Source organism: Bos javanicus, chromosome 9 (genome assembly GCF_032452875.1).
Source record: "Bos javanicus breed banteng chromosome 9, ARS-OSU_banteng_1.0, whole genome shotgun sequence".
Lineage (NCBI taxonomy): Eukaryota > Metazoa > Chordata > Mammalia > Artiodactyla > Bovidae > Bos > Bos javanicus.
This window is the reverse complement of record NC_083876.1, coordinates 73,973,502-73,999,361: the sequence shown is the minus strand read 5'-3', so window position 1 is coordinate 73,999,361 and position 25,860 is coordinate 73,973,502. Positions and strand designations below refer to the sequence as shown.

At 37.1% G+C, this 25,860-nt stretch overlaps 1 protein-coding gene across 3 annotated transcripts in view; it reads right to left on the bottom strand.

Moving 5' to 3' along the window:
• Positions 1-25,860, bottom strand: part of PDE7B (phosphodiesterase 7B) — a 379,394-nt gene that overhangs the window by 222,104 nt on the left and 131,430 nt on the right. For 2 of the 3 annotated variants that reach the window (XM_061428070.1, XM_061428069.1), the window contains exon 2: positions 21,138-21,198. In XM_061428070.1, coding sequence (XP_061284054.1) covers positions 21,138-21,144 — 7 coding nt within the window. In that variant the 5' untranslated portion in view covers positions 21,145-21,198. Of the gene's footprint in view, positions 1-21,137; positions 21,235-25,860 lie in introns of those variants that run through there. The other variant, XM_061428068.1, reaches the window with a different exon arrangement.

Genomic DNA, 25,860 nt, shown 5'->3' with positions numbered 1-25,860 from the left:
ACCATATCCTTTGAATTCTGATCCAAGGATCTTTTTACTCCAACAATCCAACTTAGCCATATCACTACTTTTGTGGGGTTTAAAATAAAATTTCCTTTCAACACCACCCATTCCCATATCAGGGCTTTCACACATGCTCAAACGTGTGTCTCCTTCCCTAATCAACTCCTCCTGAGAAATGGTCGACCTCAAACAGCCCCTCCTCTACTGTTTTAGTTTGCTGCTATGACAACTGTGGTGTTGAAGAAGACTCTTGAGAGTCCCTTGGACTGCAAGGAGATCCAACCAGTCCGTTCTAAAGATCAGTCCTGGATGTTCATTGGAAGGACTGGTGTTGAAGCTGAAACTCCAATACTTTGGCCACCTCATGCAAAGAGCTGACTCATTTGAAAAGACCCTGATGCTGGGAAAGACTGAGGGCAGAAGGAGAAGGGGACGACAGAGTATGAGATGGTTGGATAGCATCATCGACTCAATGGACATGGATTTGGGTGGACTCTGGGAGCTGGTGATGGACAGGGAGGCCTGGCATGTTGTGGTTCACGGGGTTGCAAAGAGTCAGACATGACTGAGCGACTGAACTGAACTGATGACAACATGCCACTAACTAGGTGACTTAAACAGAGATTTGTTGTCTCACAGTTCTGGAGGCTGAAAATCCAAAGTCAAAGCGTTGGTATGGTTGATTCCCTTGCAGGCTATAGGGAAGGACCTGTTTTAGGCCTCTCTCTTTGATTTGTAGATGGCCATCTTCATGACGTTCTCATGACATTCTCCCTGTAGACACATATCTCTGTGTCCAAATTTCTTTTTTGTATAAAGACACCAGTGATATTGGATTCGGGTCCACCCTAATAATTTCATTTTACCTTAATTATCCCTTTAAAAAACTGTTATACAGAGTGAAGTAAGTCAGCCCGAGAAAAACAAATATCATGTATTAATGCATATAAGGGGAATGTAGAAAAGTGGTACAGTTCAGTTCAGTCACTCAGTCGTGTCCAATTCTTCGCGACCCCATGAATTGCAGCACACCAGGCCTCCCTGTCCATCACCAACTCCTGGAGTTCACTCAGACTCACGTCCATCGAGTCAGTGATGCCATCCAGCCATCTCATCCTCTGTCGTCCCCTTCTCCTCCTGCCCTCAATCCCTCCCAGCATCAGAGTCTTTTCCAATGAGTCAACTCTTCACATGAGGTGGCCAAAGTACTGGAGTTTCAGCTTTGGCATCATTCCTTCCAAAGAAATCCCAGGACTGATCTCCTTCAGAATGGACTGGTTGGATCTCCTTGCAGTCCAAGGGACTCTCAAGAGTCTTCTCCAACACCACAGTTCAAAAGCATCAATTCTTCAGTGCTCAGCTTTCTTCACAGTCCAACTCTCAGATCCATACATGACCACTGGAAAAACCATAGCCTTGACTAGATGGACCTTTGTTGGAAAAGTAATGTCTCTGCTTTTCAATATGCTATCTAGGTTGGTCATAACTTTTCTTCCAAAAGTGGTACAGATATACCTATTTTCAAGGTAGGATAAAAATGCAGATACAGAGAATGGATGTGTGGATATTGGGGAGGAGAGGAGAAGAAGGTGGGATAAACTGGGAGATTGGGATTGACATATATACATTACCATGAGTAAAACAGTGAGAACCCAGTGGGAATCTGAGTATATTACAGGGAACTCAGGTCCATTCTCTGTGCTAACTTAGATGGGTGGGATGGGGGTGGATGGGAGGGAGGTTCAAGAGGGAGGGGAGATATATATATATATATGACCATATATATATTTATATGTACACACACACACACACACCTATATCTGATTCACCTTGTTGTACAGCAGAAACTAACACACTATTGTAATTTATTGTTGTTTAGTTGCTAAATCATGTCTGACTCTTTGCAACCACATGAACTATAGCCCACCAGGCTTCTCTGTCCATGGGATTTCATAGACAATAATACTAGAGTGGGTTGCCATTTCCTTCTCCAGGGGATCTTTCCAATCCAGGGATTAAACCGATGTTTCCTGCATTGACAGGTAGATTCTTTATTGTTAAGTCACCAGGGAAGCTCCCAAAAGCAACTATACCCCTCTCCAAAAAAAAACTGGAGGGGCACAATTCAGTCCTGAACACTTGCCTCAATGCATGTCTCTTTCTACCATCCTCCTGCTCCCCATCTTGGTCAATGGCATGACTGTTTATGCAGTTGTTTCAGACAACTCTTCATGGTTCTCTCATTTCCTCTGTTCATGACATCGTATTCATCAGCTATGTTTCATCAGCCCAACCTTCAGGTTATTGCCTGAGTCCAATCTTCTCATTATTCTACTACAGCTTTCCTGGCCCAAACTACTAATCTGCTCAAACTAACATCACCGTAGTTTCTAATGGCCACCAGGAGTCTGTTTTCCAGACAGAAGCAAGTGTGAGCTCTTTAAAACATAGGTTCTGTCATGCCACTCCCTGTTCAAAACACTGCATTTAGAACAAAATCTGAACTTTTTATCCTGGATGAAAGACTTGATATTTAAAGTGTGTTCCTGTGATCAGCACTCTCAGCATCACTTGGGAGTTTGTTAGATATATGCAATCTCGGACCCTTTACTGACACAAAATCAGCATTTTTGCAATATTCCCCAGGCAATTTATGTGCATTTTGAAGTTTGACAAGCACAGGCCTGGAGAAGCCTTCAGGATCTCCCATGTGTGTCTTCCAACTCTTCTCCTTCCCGCCACTCTTACTCTTGTTCATCCCGTTCCAGACCTGGCCTTGCTATTCCCAGGCTTTTCTGGCTCCCCCTCTCTACCTGGAATGCCTTCTTAGAGACAACCCCATCTAAAGACAACGGTGCCTTTAGGATTGGCTGGTTTGATCTCCTTGTAGTCCAAGGGACTCTCAAGAGTCTTCCCCAGCACCACAATTAGAAAGCATCAATTCTTCGGCACTCAGCCTTCTTTATGGTCCAGCTCTTAGATCCATACACGTCTACTGGGAAAACCATAGCTTTGACTATATGGAACTTTGTTGGCAAAGTGATGTCTCTGCTTTTTAATGTGCTGTTTAGGTTTACTTTACTCATGGCTATTTCCTCCTGTGCAGAGAACAGTTGGTGCATAGTAGGTAATAAATAAACATTTGCTAAAACAATAAATATCTGGACTTTTGGTACAAGATAGGTCATTTTTTGTTACTGAGTTAATTATTTTCTCTAGTAAACACTCAGGCTACTGTTGACTATAGCATAGTATTTTATAAATTCACTCTTCATAATTTTCCCACTTGGGTTATTTTTCTTCCCTTTCATCCCATCTCCCCTCCTTTCTCACTGGAATAGCAATGGGTTATTTTCCATTATATAGTACATTAAGAATGGCTGAGAGTGATACAACTGGCAGCTTCACTAAACTTTCCAAAACATGAAATAATATAGGCTTTATAGTTATTTTATTGTATAGCTGTTACTGGCTAGAACTTCTGAACTTGAAGTTTTTGAAATCTAAGAAACTTTTAAAACTCTGATCTTACTATAAAATATTGGCAGTATACTCAGCACAGATGGAACAACATTTCAAGCTTTGCTTATAAACTAGTGACCTTATCTTTTTATCTATGAGACCTCTTTGCTCTTAATGAGCCAAGGAAGATCCTGAAATACAGTTAAGTACCAGTGAGCTCTGTTTAGTTCTTCCTAGAACTTCCTAGCTTCTGGTTAGAAGCTTCTCTTTATAGCTGTCCCTAGAAAAAATATATATTTTAATATGTGTATATGATGTGTATGAAAAGTCCATTTTAAATTGAAGTTCTTGAGTCATTTGTCTCAAAATGAATTTAAATCTGCTTCAGTGTGGTCGAAAGCAGGCCTTTCTTCAAAAGCCACAGTATTCTTGCCAAGTCTTCTGAACAGAGTATTTCCTCAAGAGTCACTGACTTTCTTTTTTTCGCAGCTACTTTAGCTTGGAGATTTGCAGTCTCAGTGGGTCTTCAGGTCCAACCTCTGTGCCTCGGCTCCCTTTTGCTATCATTTATGGCCTTCCTCCCCTGACGTCTTATTGCCACCTCTTTATCCCACTGTTCATTCTGCCAAAAACTTTCCTACATGGTCAGTATGTATTTTTGGAAATAAAGATAAGCCAAACCATCTAATTTAATACACATTCAGTATCGGTGGTTTTTAAAACGGACAAATGTGGACATAAACCCTATAAAGTTCATCAGGAAATTTACTCCAGGGATATTCGCTGGCCAAGTCTGCTAGTGGTGCCTGATAGTAGAAAAGTTGTTACTTCTGATCCCAGGTCACAGGTTTCAATACTGTTTCCTTCAGATCATTGTCTCAGCTTTTTCAACAGTTGAAATATTGGTGATGGCAAGTCTGTTCAATTAGTTATCTTTCACTGAAGGCAAGTTAAAGCAAAGGCTGGTTTGCTTGACTACCACAGTTTCTTTTTAAAAATATTTATTTACTTTATTATTTATTTGGCTGCAACTGGGTCTTAGTCGTGGCATGTGGGATCTTTTACTTGCAAACTCTTAGTTGCAGAATGTGGGATCTAGTTCTCTGACCAGGGATGGAATTTGGGCTCCCTGCACAGGGAGCATGGAGTCTTAGCCTCTGAACTCCCAAAGAATAGTTTTTAAAAAGTGACCTTACATTGGTCTAGACAGTGTTTTTCCCATGTGCTTTACTGCCTACCACTTTATCTGCAAACTCATAAACAATGTAAAGTAGGCATTAGTTAGGGGACTTTGTTGGGAACATTTGAAGGACAAAGAATTTGAGATCGAAAGAGATTGTGACATAGTATTAGAGGAAGAGGAAGGACATGGAATTAAGTCTCTGGACTCTCAATCAAACATATTTATTAGAGTTTTCTGGGCCCATCAGTGCTTCACCAGGATTAGAATGAAACAACTCTAAGGGGATGAGATCTTGGACTAATGTGTGTGTGTGTACGCACATTTTAAAGAAAAATACCACTACAGAGAAGGGACCAATCATGTCCCATTCTCTGCTACTATAGCCTTTCGCTTATAAAGCTGAAGAGTAGGATGGTATAATGTTAGAAAATAAGAAGGTTAGGGGATGGGGACCTACTATTTCTTCCTATCTCTACTACCAAGCTTAGTTCTAGGATTACAGTAGATGCTCAGTTATCACTATAAATGGCATGGGAAATTGTATATGTTTTGGGACTCTTTCTCTGAGTTATGTTATAAATTCTATACTGTTTTTTCTAAAGAAATTCTCACACATTTTTTCTTTTGAGGTAAAATTAAAGTGAATGGGAGCAGAGAAATTCTGGTATATTCATTTCTAACTGAATAAGTCAAAGAAAACACTGGCGTCAGTCCATGGCTTTCAGACAAAGTGGGCTTCAGAGGAGCCAACAAGACTGTAACAACTTATTTCATCCTTCTCAGGGCCCACGTTGCAACTCCAGGGGGCGCTGTTCACATACTAGTCTAGGTCAATGGCACGATGCGGGTGGTGGGTGCATTACTTTCCAAGAATCCAGTGTGTCCGTTCTTTGCCATGACTCTCAGGTCATGCTTAACTCTGTTCATACTTGCAAGCACTTACTTTTAAAGATAATTGAAAAAGGAGAGGTTTCCCTTTCCTTTAGTTTTTAGTAAAACTGGTTTCCTGAGCAGACCATTAGCTGTGATTCCAACCTACTATTTTAGAAAGTAAAGAGTCTAAGAAGGAAACACAGAGATAGCCCCTTCCATTAAAAAAGCCACTCTAAAGACAACTCAAATAAAGAATTCCCCTAAGAAGGGAAAATTTTCTAGAGATGAGATTGCCAATCACCTTTTCTTTCTAAATCCTAACCACTTTAAAGTGATACTTCCTCTAGTTGAGTTTTCTACTGATAAGTTAGATAAACATGAATCCTTTCAATTATTTGGAACATGTAGTGTTAAATCTGTTCACTGTTATTTTCCTAAATACATTCTTACAAGTACCTATTTCAGTCCAGTGAGAATATACTTCTCTAAAACTATGATGCAAGCACTCTTTCCTTACTTTGTTATCTTTTTTAACATGTTATAAAAAAAAAAAAAACCAGTATTTTAAAATGGAAGTCCACTCATGTGACACCAGTGCACAAACATTTCTGTTGGTTCCTCATCTTCAGCAAATCCAGAGGCCTCACAATGACACATAGGATCTGTCTCCAGGACCTCTCAGCTCCTCCTCCACATCCCTGGGCCTCTGCACACTCTTCTCCCTCTGCTCCTTGGGCTGCTTCAGGGTACTCTTCTGCAGGGCCTGGCAATGCCCACTTCTCAGGGAAAGCTTTGGCAGTTCTAGTTAAAATCTGTACCACTGCCTCTACCTCCTCCATCTTTGCCCCATCCTTGTAGGCACCCTGCCTGATTTCTTCCTCAGTAGAATTTCTTCCATTGTCCTCTTTAAAATGAAGATGTACAAGATCTTTACAATGAAGATGTACAAAATTAAAATATAAAATTAAAAGTATAAGATTTGTATTAATTACCACTCCTTCCCCCCACCGTCATATCCCACTAGAATCTAAGTTCTGTTAGGGTAGGAATTTTGTTTGTTTTATTCTCTGCTGTTTTTCTAATGTGTAGAAGCGTATACAGACTTATAAGACTCAATATCCATTTTTATTGGGCAAATCACATTAGCAAATCATGTAGTTATAGAATATTATGCGTTATAAATTCTGGATTAACCAGGCTCATATTACAAGCAAAATGCCACACAATTTCTCTTTCTCTAATCATTAGTGTATAAGCAGACATTAGAAATCTTAGTATAGTAGTACTATTTAACTCTGCTCTATGTAATGACAATGGGTATGGATAAGATTCAGAAGCTGTGGATTTTTAGGGAAGTCACTGAATTTCCTTCCAGTGGATGGTTTACTTTAAAAATGAACCCAGAAAATAATCTTGTTATTTAAAAAACAAAGACATTGCTAAAGGGGTCACAACACATTTTTAATTTTCCTGTGATAAAACAATAAACTAAATGATAGAGCCTGAACAAATGCTCACTTGTCTCTAAGTTCTCAGGGAAGTTTGATACCAAAGTCCCCCTGGACAGCCTCTCAGAACCTCTGCAGAGCTCACCAAAGCACAATAACACACTGCTTTCAGCCTTCCCCCCACGCCTTTTTATCCCTTTTTAGCTGTTTATAGTTACCAGAATCACCCCCTGACCCAGATATACATAGCTCCCACCATAATCGATATCCCCCACTGGAGGGGTACATTTGTTACAATCAATGAACCTACACTGACACATCACTATCACCCAAAGTTCCAATTTTACATTACATTCACTCTTGGTGATGCACATTCTGGGTTTGGACAAATTTGTAATGACATGTATCTACCATTATAGGATCACACAACGTAGCTTCACTGCCTAAGGTCCTTTTTCATGTTTATGGTTTTTCTATTATAAGAGTAATACATGCATCACAGACACACAGACATACATACACTTTCAACCAGGGATTGGACTTGCACCCCATGCAGCGGAAGCATGGAATCTTAACCCCTTAACCCCTGGACCACCAGGGAAGTTTGCAAAAGAGTAAAAATATTAATAAAAGTAATGTATGTAGATGGTAGGAGAGCTGTAAAATGCAGGAAAATATGATGAATCAAGTAAAGTTAAATTTTTTTCCTACTGCTAAATTTTCCCCTACACACACATATGCAATCTTTTATATTTGGCAAAACACAGTATATGTGTAGCTCTTTATATGGTTTTACATTAGCAGAATCTTCCTTTATTTGAGACACTTTAGGACACTTAGAGCTATTAAACATTTATCCTTTTCTTTTCTCCAAATACTGAAAGTAAACTAACTGGTTGTGCAAAACAACTGCTTATATACCTTTATTCTCTTAGATTAAAACCTTGTGCTTTTTGGGTCCCAGTTGAGAAGAAAGGAACAAAATAGAGATCTTGAACTTGGAAATGAGCAGTTGTCTTTTAGTCTAATGAAAGCTGCAGTCTCTTGAAATAATTGAAAAACCTCTTGTACCACCTTGATGGGGTCTCTGGGGAGGAGGCAGGTTGAGTGTGTATGTGTGTTCATGCACGCATGCGTGTCTGTGTGTGTACTACATCTAACAATTCTGAGAACCCAAGGAAGTTCCACAGCGTTTTGTTCTACATTGTTAACAAGCCCTCTCCCATCCCTGGTGCGACAGGCTTTTAGCGCTTGTTCTGGAAAGCTTCATTTGCCATGGAACCACAAGCCTCAGTTACTTGACTTTCCTATTGTTTTGCAACATCAGTGCTGTTTCATGGGCTGTGTGTCAATGGGTGGCACTTTTTACCTATGACACAAGGCACAGATGTAACATGTATTCTGCAAAGGGAATGGCCGATCTCAGAAAGTCTATTCATTTGAGGGAAGGTGACTCTGTGAAAGAGTTCAACAAAAACCCAACTTATCTCCAAGAAGTAGCAATCAGAGTAGTGTAGCAGTTGGTTATCCCAAGGCACAGCTTCTGTTGAAAATACCCCTCCATTTACAACTAGTTTACCACCAGAGTAAGTGTTCAAATTTTGACACTTGTCAGGTGTAGGGTTTAGTAGAGCAAACAACTACAAAAATCTTTGTATCCTCAGAAACCAGAAAACTACCTAAAGTCTCTTTGATTGCAAAATGAGTGTGTAGTCTTTGTTGAACACTTGGAAAACATAAAGAGACAAAAGGAAGGAAATAAAAATCATCTATGATCCCATTATCCAGGCAGCCAAAAGTATTTCTTGAGTATAGGGAAATTATAATTCTTTCATTTGACTCAGTTCTGATATTGAGCAATGGTGACCTTCCTATCATCACCTGGACATGCTTCATACTGAAGGAAACTGCTAAAAAGAGCAAAATGAAAATGCTTTTTGCTTCATTCCTAAAGCAAGTGTGAGCAAACCCACAGAAACAACATATGAGGGTTAAGTTTAGAATCACTATGCTATGTGATTTCATAGTGAGGGGCTAGCCTGTTGATTTTTCACAATTAGAAGCCTTAACTATAATTTTCATATCATAACTTTTATTTTATAACTTAATGTAACTTCAGATCTATAAAAAAGATGGATGTGTATTATTTTAGTAAAATAAGAAATGGAAATTAATTATCTCAACAGAAAAGAGAATTTATGAACTGGGGTTTTGTTTATGGTTCCACTGTGGGTGGGGAGGCATTTCCTAGGATCACTTGTGGGACATTTAATTCTAAGTGTTCAACAAAGAATAACTATAAATTTGTTTTATGCAACAAACTCCATCAACTCATGTATGTTTACTGAAAATGAAAAAATAAAATATACCTGCTTTATTACTACTATTATGAATTGGATGATTTATTTACATAAATGTATTGTGATCGTCATTAAAGTCTGTTACATGAAATGTTGTTTGTATTGAGTTTTGAATGATGAATTATGCATTCCAACTTGTACTTAATGATAATTATCACGTGTTAAATTATTTCTGGGACTTTCATACACAGCTGGTGGGAAGTAAATTGGTACAGTCACTATGGAAAACTATTTGAAAAAATCAGTTAAAGTTGAACATATACACACCTTATGACCCACCAGTTGCAATTCCAGGGTAAGTACTCAAGAGAAAATGTGTAATTTTGTGTACAAGAATATTCACAGCTATATTATTAATATTTGTAATAGTCCAAAACTAGGGATAGCCAAGTGTTCATTACCTCTAGAATTAATATTCACATGCACATACACATGCTCTGGAACATTCTATAGCAGTGCTCAGAAATCTTCTTCTGTAATATGTTAGGCTTTGGAAATCATATGCTGGCTAACACAACTATTCAACTCTACCAAGGCAGTGTAGAAATGGCCTTAGACAATATATAAATGAAAGGGCATGGCCGTTTTCTACTAAAACTTTATATACAAACAAGTGACGGGCCAATCTTAGCCCATAGGTTGTTATTTGCTGACCTCTACTCTATAGCAAAAGAAACAGAAAAGGAATGAACTACAGCTATGCAGCAGAATGGATGAATCTTACAGACAATGCTGAATTAAAGAAGCTGATGAAAAAAAGAATACACTATCTGATTCTATTTTTAAAAATTTCAAAGTTAGGGGATGGTGATGGAAGTCAGTGAGTCTGGATCTCTGGGAGGTAATATCCGGGAGGTGGTACGAGGGAAGCTGTCTACATTGATCTGTGTGGTTTTACATGGATGTGTTAACTTTGTAAGAATGAAGTGTACATCTAAAAACTGGATATTTATTAGAATTTAAGCTAACCTTCAATAAAAATGTAAGAAAAGAACTTTCTACCTAAATAAATCAATAGCTAAATAAACTAATAGCAGAGGAACTAGAAGTGCTAGTCAATATACTAACTACATATTTCAACTGTTGAGGAATAGCAAGCTATTGATATATATAAGCTTGGACACATGTACACAGATTAGTTTCCATTTACCAATGCTAAATTAATCGAAAAGTTGCTTTTTTAAAGACGCTCACATTTGAAATGAATCTTCCAAGAAGTTTTTCCTACAAGAATGCAAAGAAAATTGACACTCAAACTGTTTCTTTTCAAAAAAAAGTAAATCAGATACTGCTCCATTTCTAACAGTATAATTGCTACAGGGAAAAATCCTTTACTTATTGTAATGGCTTAAAATTTCATACAACTTTGTGTAGTTACAAGTTTGAGACCTGACCCTGAACTTCAGGAGTCCAGACAGAGGACTAGGTTGAGAGAAATTACTGGCTCCTTCTCCTACTTGACTCTCAAAGCTACTTTCAGCCTTAAATTACTATGAAAGCAATATATGAAAAAAGTAATCTTCAAATACAGATTTGCTTTAGGCTCTGGGATGACCAAGTTCCAAATGTCTAGGAATGTCTCCTAGACTATCCACAACATGATCATATTCATTCATATACTGTTGCCCAAAACCATCCTCGCATTTCATTATCAATCATCTTGTAAACATGATCCATGAAAGAAGTCTCATACAAAAAGTAAAATAACAGATAAAGTAAGGTACTTTTCCCGATGACTGCCTGGTGGAACTAATTATTAACAAACCTGTTCTATAAAGAAAGTAGTAATTTGGAAATAAGATGTTAAACTTTTCCTGAGAAATGTGGAAAATGTACTTCTGAATTCAATATGTACTTCCAAAATGTTCAACTCTGTTTTCCAAGTATTAGATTTTCTAAAAGAAGACAAAATATTCAAATGCATTTTCTTGACACTGCAATATAATTTTATGGTTTTTAAAACATTTTCCAGCTCTACTGAGGTAAGGCTTTAAAATGTATGCATTTAGGTTGCACAATATAATCTTTAAAAGGTTTGCAACCTGATGTTTTAATATATGTGTGTATGTTCAGTTTTGTCTGAGTCTGTGTGAAATGGTTACTACAGTGACATTAATTAGCACATCCATCACATGACAAAGTTACCATTTTTGTTTTGTGGTAAGAATACAAGATCTCCTGTCTTAGGAAATTTCAAGTATATATAGTAGCTTTATTAACCATACTCACTATGCTAAACGATAGAACACTGTGACTTATTAATCTCATAACTGGAAGTTTGTATTGATGGAAGGAATTTTCACATATTGAGGTATGAGGAAGTCATTCTGGCTTATACATAATTCACCTTGAACTTTGAGCTAACCAAAACAGCTTGTTTGTGGCCTATTTGAACCATTAAAGAAAAGAAAGCATTTAAAAATCGAAATGGAGTAACTGTGATTCAGGCATCCAAAATGGAAGGAGGTGGCCACGGTGGATGTGGTTTCAGACACATTCTTGTATCACTGAGAGCTGAATATTCTGAACTGTATCACACTCAAGGACATTACTATGCTATGCTAAGTCACTTCAGTTGTGTCCGACTCTGTGCGACCCCATAGACGGCAGCCCACCAGGCTCCGCCGTCCCTGGGATTCTCCAGGCAAGAACACTGGAGTGGGTTGCCATTTCCTTCTCCAGTGCGTGAAAGTGAAGCCGCTCAGTCATGTCCGACTCTTCGTGACCCCACAGACTACAGCCTACCAGGCTACTGCATCCATGGGATTTTCCAAGCAAGAGCACTGGAGTGGGTTGCCATTTCCTCCTCCAATGCATAAAAGTGAAAAGTGAAAGCGAAGTCACTCAGTCGTGTCCGACTCTTAGCGACCCCGTGGACTGCAGCCTACCAGGCTCCTCCATCCATGGGATTTTCCAGGCAAGAGTACTGGAGTGGGGTGCCATTGCCTTACTAGCTGTTCTCAAAACAATATTTGCTAGCAAATGCCAGCTGCAGCCTTATGGTCTCAAGGTCTACCCTTGTAACTGTGCTACCTTTTCAGACCCCAACAAATTTTGCTTAATATGCACTTTACTGCCTGAACATGTGCTCAGTTGTGTCCAACTCTCTGTGACTCCATGGACTATATATAGCCTTCCAGGTTCATCTGTCCATAGGATTCTCCAGGTAAGAATACTGGAGTGGGTTGCCATTTCCTATCCTGACCCAGAGATTAAACCTATGTCTCTTGCATCTCTTGCATTGGCAGGTGGATTCTTCACCACTGCACCTCCTAGGAAGCCCCAGTAAGCACCCTTACTTCTTGCCAGCTTCAATCCTAATATTTGGCAAATGACTTACGTAGTTTCATAGGTTTTGTCTTTATAACCCACTCTGCATTTTGTAGTCTGGCAGAATACAATTCAAGTACTTCTTGAATTTCTGCAATATAATTTTAGGAGGAAGCTTGGTATGGGAAATTTTTTCATACGCTTACTACACATAATGCAAAAACCTTCAGATTTTTAGTTTATGAGGATGGCATCACTGACTCGATGGACGTGAGTCTGAGTGAACTCCGGGAGTTGGTGATGGACAGGGAGGCCTGGAGTGCTGCGATTCATGGGGTTGCAAAGAGTCGGACATGACTGAGCGACTGATCTGATCTGATCTGATCACTGAAATATGAAAATACTGATGTTCCCCAATCTTATCAAGTTCTACACTCTGTTAGCGTTTCTGGTATTATTTTCTTATACTTAGAAATGTGACAACCTCTTTCAGAAATAAATTTTCTACTGTGTTACATAGAATTAGAACCTTCAGAATCCACAATTTAGTTAAAGATAAAAATGATGATATATAAGATATCATAATGTTAACTATCTCATTAAGTTGCAAGTCATAAAAAGTTTTAAATTTTGGCTGCAAACCAAAAGTATTAAACTCATACATGATTGACTACCCAAAAGTCGGCAAAAACAAATTCTTTGCATTTGCTTATTACTGTATATAACCTACGTTTAGATTGCCTTTAAGATTTTTGGAGCAAAAAAATCAAAACTCATACATGATTGACTACCCAAAAGTCGGCAAAAACAAATTCTTCGCATTTGCTTATTACTGTATATAACCTACGTTTAGATTGCCTTTAAGATTTTTGGAGCAAAAAAATCCGTAATTACTTTTTGATAGTGTCCAAGTTAGCCTCACAAAAGTTGAAAACTTGCATTGATCTGTCAGTGTGCAAGCTTTGGGCTTATGGAAACTGTGCTTTTTTTACCTGCAGTTAGCTATCTCATCGAGACTAATCTTTTGGGAAGTTGATAAAAATATCTTTTGGCATTTAGATATGACAAAATGTTATAGCTCAAAGATATAATTGGAGCAAATATTTATTTTATCTAAAATTATCTTTTTTATAATATAAATTAGTTTGTCTCATTCTTTGATAACTTCCATATTTGTGAATGTTTATAATTGATACACATTAGTAGACATATACTTACCACCACAAGGAAGAGAAGTCCCTATTCATCACAACTAGAGAAAAGCCTGCATAGCAATGAAGACCCAGTACAGCCAAAAAAAAAATCTCTAAAAAAGTATATAATCTATAAAAAAATATTTACAGTGGAATACTATTAAAAGCTGTATTTCTTCCAATAAAAAACCCAACATTATTTTTGGGTCAAGACAGAAATGACATTGTCTCTGGACAAATGGTGGTGACAGGGATTCTACCTAGAGATGCATTATTACATCAGCTTTCACGGGAATCCTAGCAGAGGACTGGGCATAGCGTAATGCTCAAGAAATATCTGATAATTACCTATTCTTATAGGTAGGTTCTAATTGCCTATTTGTGGAGAACTATGCACTTTACATCCTCTAACCCAGAGCAATATGCTTGGGGAACTGCCATTTAGTTTGCTTAAGAGCTGACCCATTCTTTGGCTGAGTTAGCACACGGTTTTAAATGCCATACCCATCAGCATTTGACACATCTGGCCTACACTTTATAGATGATTATGTTATTTCGACAAATGCATCGGCAGGTATCCATTCAGCAAATATTAAGCTCTAATGAGGGGCTAGGTGGCTGGACACTGTTCCAGATGCTGGACACTTAGCAGTAGATAAACTAATTCCTTGCTTTCATGATATTTGCATTTACATTCTGTTTATAAGGATGGGTGGTACCATGAGGCTGGGAGAGAATGATAAACAAAGAAACATAAAATATGTCATTTGATGACAGGCACATTGAAAAATAAAACAAACCAGGGCCCTGGATGAGTGATGAGGAGAATGCCTTCTTTACCATTCCTTGGGAATGTCCAAGTTTCAATTTTTTATCTTCTAAGAGTTAGAAAATATCATCCTTGGACATGGTAGTGGTTTAGCTGCTAAGTTGTGCCCAATTTTTGTGACCCCATGACTGTAACCCACCAGGCTCTTCTGTCCATGAGATTTCCTAGGCAAAACTACTAGAGTGGGTTGCCATTTTCTTTTCCAGGGGAGCTTCCCTACCCAGGGATTGAACCTGCGTCTCCTGTACTACAGGCAGATTTTTACCAACTGAGCCACCAGGGAACCATATGCATATAAGAGGAGTGAGATGATGTGCTCCCACAATAAGAATGAACTGCTTCATAAGTGTAAGTAAAAATTAATTCAAATTCCCAAAGTTTTTAATCTTGGTAAATCACAGTTAAATAACTTGAAAACTTCTGTCTTTGAATATAGATCTTCAGTTTTACAAAGTTAAGTACAAATAAAATAGTCTTTACACTAATCTTTCTTTAATAACCTATGAAGATGATGCACTTATTTCTAGATTACAAACATGTTCTTGAAAATATCTATTTACTTGAAGCAAACTGAAACAGAAAACATGCCAAAGCTGTCGGTCTGCATAAAGAACACTACTAATATTAAATGAAATGAAAGCACTTAGAACATTTTAGCTATTGGTACTAATAAATAACATTTATATTTCTAGAACCTCTAACAGTTTACTGAATGCTTTAATATTTATTATGCTATTTGATCCTTAACAAACCTAATATGGTACATTATAATGTTATTATTACTTACCGTTCCATACTTAACTACTGGAAAAATCATAGCTTTGACTAGATAGACCTTTGTTGCTAAAGTGAAAGTGAAGTCACTCAGTTGCATCCGACTCTTTGCAACCCCATGGACTCTTTACCAGCTGAGCCACAAGGGAAGCCTGTTGGTAAAGTAATGTCTCTGTTTTTTAGTATGTTGTCTAAGTTGGTCATAGCTTTTCTTCCAAGGAGCAAGCGTCTTTTAATTTCATGCAGTCACCATTTGCAGTGATTTTGGAGGCCCCCAAAGTAAATTCTGCACTGTTTCTGTTGTTTCCCCATCTATTTGCCATGAAGTGATGGAACCGGATGCCATGATCTTAAGTTTTCTGAATGTTGATTTTAAGCCAACTTTTTCACTCTCCTCTTTCACTTTCATCACATAAGGTTAAAATGATTTAATTTCACAAGTATTTGGTGAAAAGCTATATCAATACTGCCCAATAGAAGCTAGATATAGAATATTCTATAATACTCTCTATCAAAGTTAAAAAATACTCTCTAAACAACTAAACAAAAGAGACCATGATGCTCTATCATTTGGTATTTCTGTCCTTTTTAGAGTGGATGCTAACAGTCAAACTGTCTACAGTAAAGCCTCAAATTCCTTCCTAATTTATCCTTTCACATTCCTTGTGGCCTGAAACATGTCCTTCCTTCTTCACTCCTCAACTTTCCTGTATCTAGGCTTTTAAATATGGTCATGTATCCACCTAGAACGCTGCCTCTTTCTTGGTCTTTGCATAGCTCAGTCTATGTGTCATCATATGCCAGTTGCATGCACTCTTCATCTTCTGAAATTCCTTTTATATCACTTGTCACTCTCAAGCTAGCATTGCATATTTTGTGGTTTGGGACTTGAGTCTCTGCCTGGACTGGAAACCCTCTGTGCTTCACTGGCCTTTGCATCCCCAGTGCCTAGCACAGTCCTCGCATATAGCAGATGCTCAGTAAATATCTGCTGAATGAATAGTAGATGATGCCTTTGAGGCACAACACAATTTTGAAGACTGTATTTAATATTTTAAAAAATTGCCCTCACATAATGGTTTATCTTTTCAATTGCTTTTCTAAACACTGTTCATGTCATCAATAAATAATTTACTATTTATTACTATATTATTGTTCATCATCAACTTGCTTATTTTCAGTTGTTTATTATTTATTTGTTAATTTATTAATGCATATGCCATAACTAGAGCATTATAGCAGGCAATGTCTCCTCACAGAACATCACATTCTGCATCACCAGGACAACCTCTGGGCTGGAAGGAACAGATATTTTTATTGCTACTTGGCAGAAAAACTATAAATTATAGTCTAAAAGATGAAGCAAGTTCTGAGAGTACCCAGGTAATTTTTCAGAAGTAGGACCAGAAAGCAAGTCTCCCTGTGCTCATGTTGAATGTTAGCAAAATATTGATTTTATGGTATTCTGTTGCTTTGAAAATTGATGATCACTTGAAACAATTTAATAAACGATTTCAACCAGAAACATGACAATATGAACATCCCTTTCTAAGCCATGGCAGGTAAGAAAATACATACTTCTATGAAAATGATATGACACCAATTAACATGAAAGGAATCACACATGAAACAAAAGCAGAGCCACTGAAAATTCAAATTGTAAAATTATAAGGAAAAGAAGAGGCACCAAGTCTGATTGGGAACTCTTTTGAGAAACTTTCCCCCTCCAGCATTTAGCATTTCCCAGAAAGAAGTTAGCAAATGAACTAAGAAGTGAATCAACATTGATCATTTTATGTAGTTTCTTCTTGGTTCTTTGTAACTAATGTTTTCATTATACTTTGAAAAATAAAATCTTTTGCGGAACTTGCCATACTTCATGCATTAATTGTGCAATGAGAGATCATTTCTCTCCCACTTCCTTCTGCCTTTAACATCAGTTCATTACCCATATTTAAAGTATTTACTATATACTGTAAGTATAGCTTAGTGTAATATATAGCTTCACTGGTGGCTCAAACGGTAAAGCATCTGCCTGCAATGTGGGAGACCCAGGTTCGATTCCTGGGCCGGGAAGATCCACTGGAGAAGGAAATGGTAATCTACTCCTGCACTCTTGCCTGGAAAATCCCATGGATGGAGGAGCCTGATAGGCTACAGTCCATGGGGTCGCAAAGAGTCGGACACGATTGATATAGTGTATATTCTTTGATATAGTTGTATAAACTTTGAGGTCTATCTGAACTTGAGAGAAATCTTATGACTAAATTTTTTAAGAAGGAGGGGGATGGGAGTTTGAAATTTCAAACTCCTTAAGGGTGAAGGAAAGAAGAAAGCAACATTTATAACCATTTGGTGCTTAACAGGGTCCACACTTGTCCCCGTGACAGAATCATTTTACTATACAGTAGAAAATAACACAAGATATACTAACACAACTATACTCCAATAAAAATTAATTAAAAAATAAAATTGGCTATTATGTACTTGAAAATAAAAGCCAAGATTTTCAGAACAAAAAAGTTAAAGAGAACCTATATAAAACTGGAAAAGGGTTAATTGATACAATCTTTTGGGAAACCCAAATTATTTGCAGTAATAATTTGCTACTCTTTGTAATAAAAGTGCAAATACTGGTAAAAAGGAGTATATAGTAAGTACTCTATAGCCACCTCTGCAGTACATCTTTACTATTTACCTTCATATCCAGCACAAACTATTCCCCTGAACGTAGAAACCTAAGACCCATACATGACAATATGGATTTGCTTTCATTTAAAATTGTTTTGAACTCAGAATTTCAGTAACTTCAAGTGAATTTTACACTTATACCTCATTGAACTTAATGACCCCAAAGTGTGAGCTTGATGAGGTTGGCTTGTGAGGTAAACAACAGAAAGCATAAAAATGGTATTTTCTAAATGATCTGGGGACATAGCAGTGGGACAGAAGAAAACTGCAAACGGTGTGCCTGACTAGTGACATCCTTCCCTATTCCATCTCAAACGTGCTGAAACCAGAGCACAGCTGGGGTCCAGGCAGGAGCTCCAAACCTGCTGTGTGAGTGGGCATAGCAGGGACCTTAGAGTGGGTGAGCCAAGAACCTGACAATTTAAAGCTATGAATGTCTCAGGTTGGCCTCCATTAGGAATCTCAATACTGGGGAGGTATGATGATCAGGGGTGAAGTTTTGAAAATACAAGCTTTACTGATTTGATTTTCTTGTTTCAAAATTTTAATTTGTTCATAAAAAGGTTATAACATGACTTGCAAAAACAGAAACCGCATTCATGACTTAGAAACACAAAACTTAATAGTCCCTTTAAATAGCAGAAACTTCTATCCTTTATTGTTGAGGATAAAAAGTTTTCTCAAGAAATGCTTCAAGAAACCATAAGGGCTGGTCACAGATTCCTCTCAAAGGAAGCAACAAATGAATTAAGACCTCAGACGGTGGATAAGTGGAGCTTTCTTGTTATTGTTGAGTTATATAGATGCCCTTTCTCGATAATGTACAAGATGTGGCCTCAGTTTTGGTGAGTTACATGTTCACACTGTGAGTTTCTCTTGTTTCTTTTAAAGGAATAAATTATTCAACTTCTTTTTTCATTATCTTGCATGGTATTGCTGTGAAATGATAGCCCTTCTGCTTCAGGTGAACACACCATTGGAGGGTTGATCCACCTGTATTGATATCCATAATAATTTAATTTTGATATTCTCTTTCATCTAAGATTTCAAAGGATTTTTTTAATGTTTTAATTAAATTTTGCAGCTATCCTCTTAAAAAGATAAGCAGGAAAAAAGTCTAAGTCTTTTGAGAGGTAATCTTTTGGAGGGCATAATTTTAATTATCAGCATAAGACATAGTAATATCTTCAAAATTCAATAAATATTTACCATCTACTTTAAAGGCAAAATGTATAATTGTTCTTCCTATTCCATCTTTAATTATTCCATGTCCTTAAACTAATAAAAACTTCCAATATCATAGTTCCTTTATATTATTTAGTTAATAGAAATATAATTAACTAATGAAACCTAAAAGCTTAATAATACACTGCCATTGTCAAAGATATCTATGCTTTGAAAGAGAAGCCATGGCCTAATTTACTTAAATAAATGATGTAATTAAATAAGATGCTTAGGATGGACTTTACCTGTCACATATTTAAGTACTCAATTAAAATTCTTATGACAGTGGCAGCAATATAGAGCTGATTTATATAAATATTCTTCTGATCTTGGGATTTTGTGGAATTTGGCGCATTCCTTGGGGGAATGCATTTGGTGGCCAAGAATATCTTCTTGTTAGGGATATAAATCATACCATATTATCTAGAAGAGATGGAAAGATGATTGGCTTTAATTGAAATTAATCTATAGGCAGTAGTGGATAGTCTATTTTGTCCTTTTCATAGCTATAAACTAGTCAAACAACGCACAGGGGAGGAAGTACAAGGAGAAATTCAATCAAAATAAGTGGTGGACTCATGCATTTAAAGTCATCATGAGTTCAAACTGATTCAAGTTTGTAGGTCATGTAGAAGCTATAATCAACATTTTAGTTATGATCTGCTTCAATTTTCTTTCAGTAAAATGAGGATTATAACAGGAATAATTCATCCTGTTATTGTGAAAATTAAGTGAGTTAGTTGATAAATAAATATGATATGGTGATAAAATGATTTCCTCAAAATCCAAAGTTGGGACATATAGCTGGACAAAGGAATTTTTTCTACTTCCATCTCTCTCTCATTTGTACCCATTATTAGCATTGTGAAGCATTTTTGTGGTTAAGAAAAAGGACTACTGGATATTTGACATGGATTTATGGAGCTGTGCTACTTCCAGTAAAATGTTCATTTTCCAGTGGATATGTTACTCTATGGCCATGTTGTTCTTGTTTTGTTGTTGTGTCTGACTCTTTCGTGACCCCATGGACTGTAGCCCACCAGACTCCTCTGTCCATGGAATTTCCCAGGCAGGAATACTGGAGTGAGTCGCCATTTTCTACCCCAGTGACATAGTTTAGAGGCTCAAATAAGATCTAAATACTAGACCTAAAATTTTACAATTTAAAATTTTTTTATATCATGATTTAGATTTCTCACTTTGAGATTAAGTGCATCACTTATATTCTCTGACCTAGTTTTCTAATCTATAAAATGAGGAAAATAATATCAACTTCATTTTTAACAGAATATAGTATATTAAAGAGTTTGTGAAAGGTATTGATGATATATCATCCCACAAAAACAAATTATTCATTATGAGGCTGTGATTTTTATTACTAATGCAATATGACTAACTGTTGTGCTGACTTCATTTTAGTTCAAATGTATATTTCTCTCAGGCATTGTAAGTAAGGACTTTGTGCTGTGGTGTAAACAGTTTACTTATCTAGTATACCATCTCTAGTCTAGGATTTACAATGTGATTCTTCTTACATTTACATTCCAGTTGCCTGAATACAAGGCACCCGATATTATGCTGATGATCCAAGAAAAATTTTGAAAGGCTCAAAAGCATGGTTCCTGAATTACTGAGTTATTACAATCAAACTCTTTCTTTATCATCAAGTGTTCCACATATAAATGTGTTATAGTAGTCTATAAACCTATAAAAGAGCCAATTACCCTCTGCAATATGAACAAGAGACAATCAGTAAGGCAACAGAACAACAGTAAACCCACATGACATCAACATGCTTAACAGATTTTAAATGAGAAAGCTTCTTACCTAGCATGCAAACACATTTGACATTCTGATCAGGGTTTTCAAACAAGATTTCGCCACACCTCTGAAATAGAAAGAAAGCCATCATTATTTTAAGATTTCCTTTTAGGATTCCCAAGGCAACATGTCCATGTCACCTGACATCACCATAACATTATTCTATTCTTCATGTTTTCTTTAGATACCTGAATCCAGGCACTTGTCATGAGCAGAGACTTTCCTGGTAGTAAAATGCTTCAGAGGTAAATTGGGAATAGACTTTTCCTGCATGCCTCGTGCCCCTGCCTGGAGCTGACTCTGTGTGCTCCTCTGAGGGGTCACAGCCAGAGCACTCAGTGTCCAACAGTTTCTATTTCAATAGAAGATACACAGTTTATTCAATCTAATAATCTGAGGTTAATCATTCACTCTCAAAATTGGTCCTTCTTCAGCACTGAAATTATTCTAAGCTACCTACTCTGCAATCAAGCAGATATTTTCAAACACAAACCTCAGTGGTATACACTTAGCTCTCTGAACTTGCAGACTCTGAACTCTCTGTTCAAATAAAGAAATGATGAAAAAGTGGCATTCATAATGCTTTTCTAGAAGCATCAACCCATAGAAATATCAACTTTCTTATCTACATCTCAGTTCCAAAATGCTTGTTAAAATTTTTGTGCAAGACAAACTCCAGAGATGCAATCAGTTACTTTAGACCACATTTATGAATTGGTTGGCTAATAGTTGGCACCCAAACATGTAAATAAATCCTCCAAATCAATAAGAAAATAACAAATAATCCAAAGGAAAATGGAAAAAGGATAAAAGAGCCTGTTAGCCTGTGTAGTAGAGGAAATAGCCAATTCATGGAAGAGGAAATCTGAATGGTCATTAAATAGAGAAAATATATTCCACCACAATAATAATCAGGAACAAGCAAATTAAAGATAAAAATAAAGATGCCTATTTTGAATGCAAAGATATGGGAAGACTTAGAAATTTGGCAGAAACAATTGTAAAAAAATGTAGAAAAATGGATATTCTCATATACTGTGAGTTTTAGTATAAAATGATGGAATCATTTTGGAGAAAAATTGGCAAAATCTTTACTAAATTTCTACTTATTAATGACTGGATTTCATTCTTACTGAGTTAAAATGTGTATAGACTATGATACAGCAAGTCATCTTCTAAATTGATAACTAGTGAAACTTTAATATTCAGCTACAAAACAGATAAATGTTATTCATATATTGGAATGCTACATGGCAGTTAAAAATGAAAATGAATTAGGGTTACATTACTGTAAAAACATATTAAATATATAATATATACCTATGAATACATAATATACAAATTGTATAATATATTCAAATTATATAATATATAATGTTCAAATCATATAAAATATATGTAAGTTTTAAATCATATAAATATATATAATGTTTAAACCATGTAAAAGTATGTTAGGTAAAATACTATCTCCATTTTTTATGAAGTTGAAAATATCTAAAAATAACACATTGTTTATGAATATATTAATTTACAGAAGAAGCATAAAAACAGGTAAAGAAAAAAATATCAAATTTAGGGTAGGGGATAAATACACAGAGTTATGAAATATTGGAGGGCATACAGGGGTTATCAACTTTTTCTATAATGATTTGTTCCTGAAATTATTCTGTTTCCTATGCTTGAAATATTTCAAAATAAGTAAGAATTTCCCCCATTTGCAACACTCTGATTATAAAAATGGCCCTTCACGTACTGCTTCTCTGCTGTCTCCCATGGGCTTATGGAGGTCATTTAGTACCAGACTATACTTGTTTTCACCATTTATTTCATTGTCCTTAGGAAGACTGAGAACATTTAGTCTATTTTCCTCTTTCTTTCACTGTTCACAATTTGGTTAATTCCACTCCCGTCAATATTTATTGTACCTACACTTAAAACATCATAAGGCAAAGTAATTTCTGAAGAAAACAACTCCCAGATCTGAGAATTTACCTTCTTTACATCTAATGACAAAACCTCCTGGTACACAGAGGCACAGGTTGAGAGGAATAGCATGACCCAGTTACATTCAAATCAACCCATTTTCTGAGATGACCTACATCGTGCACAGAGATGGACAGTTGGCTCAAGACCATGAAAAGGAAGCAAGCTGCTGGCTAGTTTGGGTGGACTGCGGAAAGAGGAAGACCTGGCACATGTGAAGGTTCGCAGAGGGCACTGAATACTGAACGGAAAGTATGTGGCTTTTCTCCTGCTTTACTCTGCTGAACTAAATGTCATGTAGTATTTATCATACTATGCAATCTCTTCAGGCTTCATTTCTCTGTAAATAACATGGGGATGCTAATACATGCCACAAAGTCTGATCAAAGAGCAAATGTGAGGGTTAACGATCCGTGGAGTCTGACCCAACTGTCTGTTGCTGTTTGGTTTGTGTTTTGGCAGAGGTTATATCCTTTCAAACTGCTAGGATCCACTTCTTGCGTTACTTGCTTTTCAAACGGGTATTTTTTATGCCCTGAAAGAGTTAATGATTATTTTTAATTGAAAGATCAGAGGTTTCTAAACTGTTTTCAGCTCCTTGGTGAAACAAAGTGCTAGGAAGTTCTATCAATCCATATTCTAGATCTTACAGGGAAGTAACACTGGAGTGATCCCTTACATTTTGTTAAGAACGAAGCCCACACATGTGCTAGGATGGAAGAGTTTTCCTTCCTTAATTGCAGGGGTTTGCAGAAGATGGTGGGTACCCAAGTCCAAGGGCAGCCATAGGTCTACCCCTCAAGTTGCAGGTTGGTGTGCGTGTAGGTGGAGGACTTGCTTCCTTTCTTGGACATGAACAAATCCAAGAGAAGTTTCTGAAACTCCCATGAAACCTGCATTCCTTAAAAGCCATGGCCTGCCTGGGTTCAGTGACCACATAAGCTAATGACCAAGCAGCAAGAATTGGCATGGCAGCCAGTCCAGTGACCCCAAGGCAGTCCTCTTCATTGTCATTATCTCCCTGACTGTCTGGGAGATGGCTGAGGCACCTCTAACTAGTGTTTTAATTGCCCTGCTTTGTAAAGTTACCCAGTGTTGGCACCCAATTTTAAAGCAATGCACCAAAGGGAATCTGACTGCTCTCAGTTCTCAGGATTTGAAAGAAACCAGATTTTTTCCAGCAATTTTTCTTATTGATGCCACTGTTTGCAGGGCCTTTGCTGCCAAGTTCCTGCTTACTGTGCAACCAGGGTGAGGCCTAGTTTAAGAGATTAATTGGGTTAAGGCACAGGATCTGCTCTGAGGGAAGGTTCCATGCCTTCTTGGAGTCTCTGGGCTGCAGCCCTCCCCTCTTGCTGCTCTACCTGGTCATGCATTCGGGGACTCCCCAGCTCAGCTCCTTGCTGCTGAATGACCCTGACTTTGATCCACTTCTGATCCCCAAGCTTCTACCTTATTCTCAGAATCTCATCTCTCCAAAAGATCTCCATCTTTGTTTTGTCTCCTGTGCCTAAAATAATGAGACCAGCTTGCCTTGCTTGTGTCCATCACTCCCAGCAAGCCCTGCTAAATAACAGGGCATAGGTACTAAGTCCCCATCTGGAGCCCTTCTAGCAACAGAGAGAGTCTCTTGTCACATGCTCTCCTCCACAGCACAAAGGCTATGCTACACATGAACTCAGGTGTGTAATGCCCGTTGTCTTCATAGACTGCAAAGACTCAAACCAGTTTCATTGTCAGGGTTTTTAACATGCCTCATTATTATAATCCTGATGCCTTATACATACCAGACCCTTAACAAATATTTGTAAACTAGCTAAAATTTCTTTAGCCCATACTGTGGGCTAAGCATTGTTCTAAGTGCTATCTATACATCTACCATCTTGTACTCTGATTATACTCTTTTAAGAGTGAAGAAAATTGAGGCACAGAGAATACCACTCACTACAGAATATTCCCCCCTCCATGAGTGAGAGAATGAAAGCTGATGGCTTCCCTAATGCTTGACCAGATTCCCAAATACAGGCTGCTACAGGCTTCCTTATTGTCTTGGCCAAGATGCCAGGTCTGTTTACGTGTCCTTCTCTCATTCGTTAGCCACTGATGTTTGCAACAGTTGCCACCTATATAGGCCTTGGATTAGACAGACCCGAGTTCAAATCCTGTTGTTGCATGCACGTACTTACTATACCATAATGGATTATTTCGTTCTAAACTTGCTAAAGAAAGCTAAACTTGCTCTCTCATCTGTAAAATAGGGTGGTATTATCTACATCATATCATTACAAGTTTAGCTTTTAATTTATTATGAACCAGAATGTACCAATTTAAATTACTGTATATGAGATTATAATATGAAAATAGGACTTAATAAATTGAACTCACCCATTAAATTCTAGTATAATGCCCCTGTTATTATTTAAGATTAAAAACAAAGAAATACTTCTAATTTTAAAAGTCAGAATAGTTTACAAGTTAGTTGCTAATTTTATTTACTAAGAATCTTCCACATTAAATCTAAAATTTACCTTTTGCTTAGGAAGAGCAAGATGGATGTTATAAAGTATGGCATCTATTCTATTACAGTAAAAATTTATATTAAAAACATTTAATTTTCATTAGCTTAATTATGTGTTCTAGTAAAATGTATAATAAAGTATATTTCTCTTAAGTGGACTGTATTTTTTCATTACTTTTATCATAAAGTTAGTTGTGAAAAAAATGAATATTAAGTACAATTTTTAAA